We start from the raw sequence: 6,063 nt of genomic DNA on the forward strand, positions 1-6,063 counted from the left end.
ATTAGCTCAAACATGCAGCGAGGAGAAGAACAAATCTTCCCAGATCTTCTTGTTTGAGTTTGTAAAATTGTCTTCGTATGATTATCTCATTCATTTTTGATTTAACAAGTTTATTGATGCCAACTATTTCTTTAATTTACTACTAATACGCTTTTTGACATTGTAAATGTATCACTCCAAATGGTATTATACATATGCACATTATTAATAGTATTTATTTTAGAATATTTACCCTTTCGATCAAAATACTTACACTTAACTAGTATTTACGGCTGTTGAACGCTTAAGTGATATAAACAGCTATTGTCAGACATGAGACAAAAAAATTGTTAGAAAAAAGGATACATGTGTACTTTGTTTTTGTATTACAAGTACCCTTGTTGAGTGCTTTTGTTGCCCAAAATCAAAATGAAATTGAGTAGCTTCGTATTTTCTTCCTAAATAAAAAAATATGACTGCAGCAAATACAAAAGCTGGATTGAAAGTTATCGGAAATAAATTTGCATCTGCCGCAACCCGTTTTAGTGAAGAGGAATATATATAATAATAATCTGTAAAACCTTGATTTCATGTTTTTTGTATATTCGCCTATTGTTTAAAAGAACTAAATAATCTAAATAATAACTCTGTCTGCCTCCACGCAATATGTCACGTTTAGGAGTATAGTAGTTGAAAGCACGAGCCTGTGAAGAGCACCTGAAAGCAGCATTATGCGGAAGGAAGGTTGATCGGCGCCATATTTGATACATCAGAAACTAGCTAGCGTTAGCTGTTTACAAGCTCAAACTTTTAACTTGAGACAGAAACCTTAACCAAGCCCTTAATTTAATCGAAGATGAATGTAATCGATCACGTACGGGATATGTCCGCTGCTGGCCTTCACTCTAATGTCCGGATATTGAGCAGTTTGTTGCTGACGATGAGTAATAACAATCCGTAAGTAATGTCCGGGCCGGCTACGTCTAATTCCTGAAGAGTGCCTATTCTCCACCTTCGTATTGTGTTGTCAGTGATGGCCCAAAGCTAACTGGCCAACAATAATAATAAGATAAACATTATTGATTGTAGCCGCAAGGGAGCTCGGACTTCTACATCAATGCAAACAGATGCGCGTTTCACGTCTACAAGATTACAATTTGTGTTATTTTCCAACACCATCGCCTGCAGCAGTTAGCCGTCAGCTGGAGGTATTGTGAGTTCGGCCGATCAGAGAGTTTTTATAAGGAGGACTTGTCCCATATATTGTTGATAATATAGTGCGATGGATTGAAATGCAGTGGCTAGAGAGTTTTTATAAGGAGGACTTGTCCCATATATTGTTGATAAATATAGTGCCATGGATTGAAATTCAGTGGCTCTCTCGCCACTGCATTTCAGTTTTTATAAGGACTTGTCCCATATATTGTTGATAAATATAGTGTGATGGATTGAAATACAGTGGCTCTGTGCTTTCAAAGTTAAAGTAGCGTCACACTGTTTTTGTTTTTTTCAAATTTGAGAATATTCCTGATCAGTTGGTTTTGCCTTACTTGTTTTTCTGAACTTGATTTTCTACTATTTTACTCAGATTACATTTCTGTATTGTTGCATGTCTGACGCGTTGCGTGACGTGTGCAATAAAGACGTGTTCTATGGTGTTGTCTATTCTGATTGTCCCTACTTACTGTTTTTTTTTATCTCTTTTTTTATTCAAGAGAGCTTTTCTCCCCGGCCCAGAAGTACCAGTTGCTGGTTTACCACGCTGATGCCATCTTCCATGACAAGGAATATCGTAATGCTGCCTGTAAATACAGCATGGCGTTGCAACAGAAGAAGGTGCTCAGCAAGACATCTAAAGTTCGTACCTCTACTGGTGGAGCTGCATCTAACATTCAGGCACAGGTGCGTCCAACAAGATGAAGCTGTAACACTGCACTGTCTCCCACCAGATTACTTTCTTACAGATTGCAAGATGAAACCATTGCATGTACTTTCCTTTGCTGTTTTGGATTATTATAGTATCATACACAAATGTGCACCGTACAAATATCCATCCCACTGACTTGATCAAGTGGCATGAATGGAAATAAAAGACACAAATGACAATTATACATGTTGTCTTTCAGAGTTTGCCCTCAGAAATTGAGGTCAAATACAAGATTGCTGAATGCTACACCATTTTGAAACTGGATAAAGATGCCATTGCCGTGCTCGATGGGATCCCATCCAGACAGAGGACTCCAAAGGTATGCTGCAGATCTCATCGTCATTGTAATAAGCTGTTTTCTTCGTGCTTTATGTTCCTATTTTTAATTACACAGGCTGTGTATCTGTTAACTCAGAGGTGCACGTGTGACTGTGCAGCGTGCACACATAGGACCAAAATAGAAAATTCCATTTATCTCAAGATAGACCGCGGTCTACTTTGTGTATCGGGAAATAGTATGAACACATATAAAAAACAAATAAAGAGATAAACCTATTAGATTATGATGTCATAAAGAAGTAATCAAACGTTCACAACTGGAGAAAGCCTGTAAAAGTAATTCACTCGACAGTTACTTATAAATTGATATGTTCTACTTTTAGGGCAAAACTGTTTTAGCTTTGGTTTCAGAAATGAAAAGACAAGAATTAGAAAAACTGTCACAACAATTATCACCTATAATCATTCAATTCGCTTTAAAAAAAATTGTAAAGAAATGTGATCATAATGGATCTTACGGTTCTTTCTCATCTCAGATCAACATGATGCTCGCTAACTTGTACAGGAAAGCTGGTCAGGAGCGTTCTGCAGTGACGAGCTACAAAGAGGTCCTCAGACAGTGTCCCGTCGCTCTGGATGCAATCATTGGTACACCTTCATCCAATTTTTAAACTGCTGAAACACTTAGACTTGCTCAAGTCCATTTCCACTCTTGACACATGTAGCTCTTATATACACACACACACACACACACACACACACACACACACACACACACAGACACACACACAGACAATATCTCTGCTTAATGATTCACTTGCTCCTGCTGCTCTTTAAATAAGCTTTTTTTATTGTTTATCCCCCCCGTAGGTCTTCTCTCTTTGTCAGTCAAAGGAGCTGAAGTGTCGTCCATGACTATGGATGTGATCCAGAGTATCCCCAACCTGGACTGGCTCTCTGTTTGGATCAAAGCTTATGCCTTTATACACGCGGGGGACAATCAAAGAGCCATCAACACTATTTGGTGAGCAGAGCAGTAATGTGTTTTATAGAAAGTGACTGAATCATACGGTTTCTTTTTATTGTGACAGACTTGTTTTATTTGATACATCTCTGTCTTCCCCCCCATCTTGTCTCAGCTCTCTTGAGAAGAAGTCTCTGTTGCGGGACAACGTGGATCTCCTGGTGAGCCTGGCAGATGTCTACTTCAGGGCGGGTGACACCAAGAACGCCATCCTCAAATTTGAACAAGCCCAGATGCTGGACCCATACCTCATCAAAGGTGTGCTGCCGTCTTCTTGTATTTATTGATTGACCTAGCACACTGTCCCAAGCTGCTTATATGTTTGACAGTCTGTTATCTGTGACGCGGGCTCAGGCCACTGGCACTAGCATAACGCTGACCCTAAACAAGACATGGAAACATGAGACTCTTTGGTTTTGGTAAAATTTGAGTTGTGTTGTTTGCACTTGCAGGAATGGATGTTTATGGCTACCTGATGGCCCGTGAGGGACACTTGGAGGACGTTGAAGTCCTGGGGGGAAGATTATTTAATATCTCAGACCAGCATGCAGAACCCTGGGTGATCTCTGGGTGAGTCTCTTGAGTAGTAGCTGTGACTCTTTATTTTTTATTTTCCGGCTTCATTAAATCTTATTGTCGGGAGTTTTTGTATTCCTTTTTGACTTCCTTTTTTGGTTTCTGTTGTTCAGTTGTCACAGCTTTTATAGCAAGCGTTACTCCAGAGCCCTGTACCTCGGAGCAAAAGCCATCCAGTTGAACAGCAACAGTGTGCAGGCTCTCCTCCTGAAGGGAGCAGCACTGAGAAACATGGGCCGCGTTCAAGAAGCCATCATCCATTTTAGGGAGGCCATGCGCTTGGCTCCGTGCAGACTCGACTGCTATGAAGGCAAGTTTTGTATTGTCTCTATATTCTTCTCAGATTTAGAACCCTTCTGTTCTGCTTGCATTGACATTTTTTTAAACTATCAATAACTGTCCATTCACAGGTTTGATTGACTGTTACCTGGCATCCAACGGGATTCGAGAGGCCATGGGGATGGCCAATAACATCTATAAGACTCTAGGGGCCAATGCACAAACTCTGACCATCCTCGCCACAGTGTGCCTGGAAGACCCGGTGACTCAGGAGAAAGCCAAAACCCTGCTGGACAAAGCCTTGGCCCAGAGACCAGACTACACCAAGGCTGTGGTCAAGAAGGCGGAATTGCTCAGTACATAAAAACAGTTTTTACTATATTTTTTTTAGATGAACCTGTCGGCTTGAGTTGTGACACGGTTCGCAGGAATTTAAATGCATTCAATTTCATAATGTTTTCTTGTGAAGGTCGGGAACAGAAATACGAAGAAGGGATCGCTCTCCTCAGGAACGCCCTGGCCAATCAGAGTGATTGTGTCCTGCACAGAATGCTGGGAGATTTCTTAGTGGCTGTCAACGATTACCAAGAAGCCATGGATCAGTACAGCATAGCGCTAAGGTAACCAAAGATCGCGGGTTTCAGTTCTACTAACCTTGGAGAATAAATTGCCAATCCAAGCACAAGATGAATGTTTTTTTATGCACATTTACATTTTTTCCACAGCCTGGATCCCAATGACCAGAAGTCTTTAGAAGGCATGCAGAAGATGGAGAAGGAGGAGAGTCCCACAGACGCCACGGTGGAGCTGGACGGCGATGACATGGAGGGCAGCGGAGAGGACGGAGATCTGGAGGGCAGCGACAGTGAAGCAGCACAGTGGGCCGATCAGGAACAGTGGTTTGGTATGCAGTGACCTCGGCCACTGAAGGATACCCAGTCACGTCCCCCTAATAACACACCGCAACCTGTGGGAAGCTTTTGGCCATCAAAGGTTGTCAAACAGCACAACGTGGCCACTGATGCTATTGTCCCAACAGTCTGATAACCTTATTAATCACTTCGTCGTGGAGCTAATTGAGCCTCGTTTGCTCGTCCATACAGATGCCAATCCAGCCTTACAGCAGCAGTAGACACTCAACCCCAGAGAAAATAGAGATCTGCTGTTTAACACTATTGAATGACTGAACAATAGTTCTCCATGTGTAAATGATTAAGTCCCTGACTCTACTTTTATTCCGGCAGCACTTGTTACATCTTTGCTGGCCGTCTGAATAAATACATCACTGTCCGCAACCGTGCAAAGTATAACTACAAGTTAAATTTACTCATAAAGTGAGTATCGGTGTATTTAAAAAAAAATCCAAAGACCTGCATTAGATTTGGGGTTGAGTTCAGTATACTGGAGGACTGTTTCCAGGAAGTACTGGGAAATTTAGAACGACGCCAATGTCAATTTATTAATGTGACGGAAGATTTTTGCTTGAGTTATTCGTCACATGTCTTACAGCAGAGACTGGCAATGATTTGAATTATTTTGTTTGAGCCTAACTGACTCTTGTTTGCTGCAGAGGACGCGGTGCAGATCACAATGAAGGTTGTGAATTTGCAGCAACTTTATGTCTTTTTACAGGCAAACAGGAGGTCTGTGAAAAAGTGACCATGTATCATATTTATGCTGCTCTTTGAAAAGTATAATCTCCAAATTTGGATTTGTCACAAGAATGTGTCATGTAATGTACAGGCTTTATTATTTTAAATGTGTCGTCTGAGTCTGCCTTTGTGTCAAAAAAAAGAAATAACCCTGCGATTGACTCAAGTGTTTAACTACTTAAAGATAACTGTCTATAGTATTTTGTACATATTTTTAAAGTGTATAATAAAATTATGAAACACTCACTTGGCCTGGATTAAGTAGTGTTTCTCTTAAGTGGTAGATGGCTCATTACACCCATTATATTGTTGAAATGAATCCTAATGACACCAGGACGAACAGCGAA

At 40.8% G+C, this 6,063-nt stretch overlaps 1 protein-coding gene across 1 annotated transcript; it reads left to right on the forward strand.

Moving 5' to 3' along the window:
* Window positions 1–741: 741 nt before the first annotated feature.
* Window positions 742–5,963, forward strand: anapc7 (anaphase promoting complex subunit 7). The gene is made up of 11 exons (XM_068566222.1): window positions 742–936; window positions 1,695–1,881; window positions 2,106–2,225; window positions 2,722–2,833; window positions 3,056–3,209; window positions 3,325–3,467; window positions 3,662–3,779; window positions 3,899–4,095; window positions 4,196–4,420; window positions 4,534–4,684; window positions 4,790–5,963. The coding sequence occupies exons 1-11, from the start codon at window positions 836–838 to the stop codon at window positions 4,977–4,979; spliced, it is 1,698 nt and encodes a 565-aa protein (XP_068422323.1). The 5' UTR covers window positions 742–835; the 3' UTR covers window positions 4,980–5,963.
* The last annotated feature ends 100 nt before the right edge of the window (window positions 5,964–6,063 follow it).

The sequence above is a fragment of the Clinocottus analis genome, unplaced genomic scaffold (genome assembly GCF_023055335.1).
Source record: "Clinocottus analis isolate CAN_PGR_092001 unplaced genomic scaffold, fCliAna1.0.p SCAF_7, whole genome shotgun sequence".
Lineage (NCBI taxonomy): Eukaryota > Metazoa > Chordata > Actinopteri > Perciformes > Cottidae > Clinocottus > Clinocottus analis.

Excerpts from the sequence above, each read along its gene's own strand:
- anapc7 (XM_068566222.1), top strand. The coding sequence starts at position 836 with ATGAATGTAATCGATCACGTACGGGATATGTCCGCTGCTGGCCTTCAC. Across the intron at positions 1,882-2,105 it reads CATCTAACATTCAGGCACAG|AGTTTGCCCTCAGAAATTGA; the intron begins GTGCGTCCAACA and ends GTTGTCTTTCAG. Across the intron at positions 4,685-4,789 it reads CAGTACAGCATAGCGCTAAG|CCTGGATCCCAATGACCAGA; the intron begins GTAACCAAAGAT and ends TTTTTTCCACAG.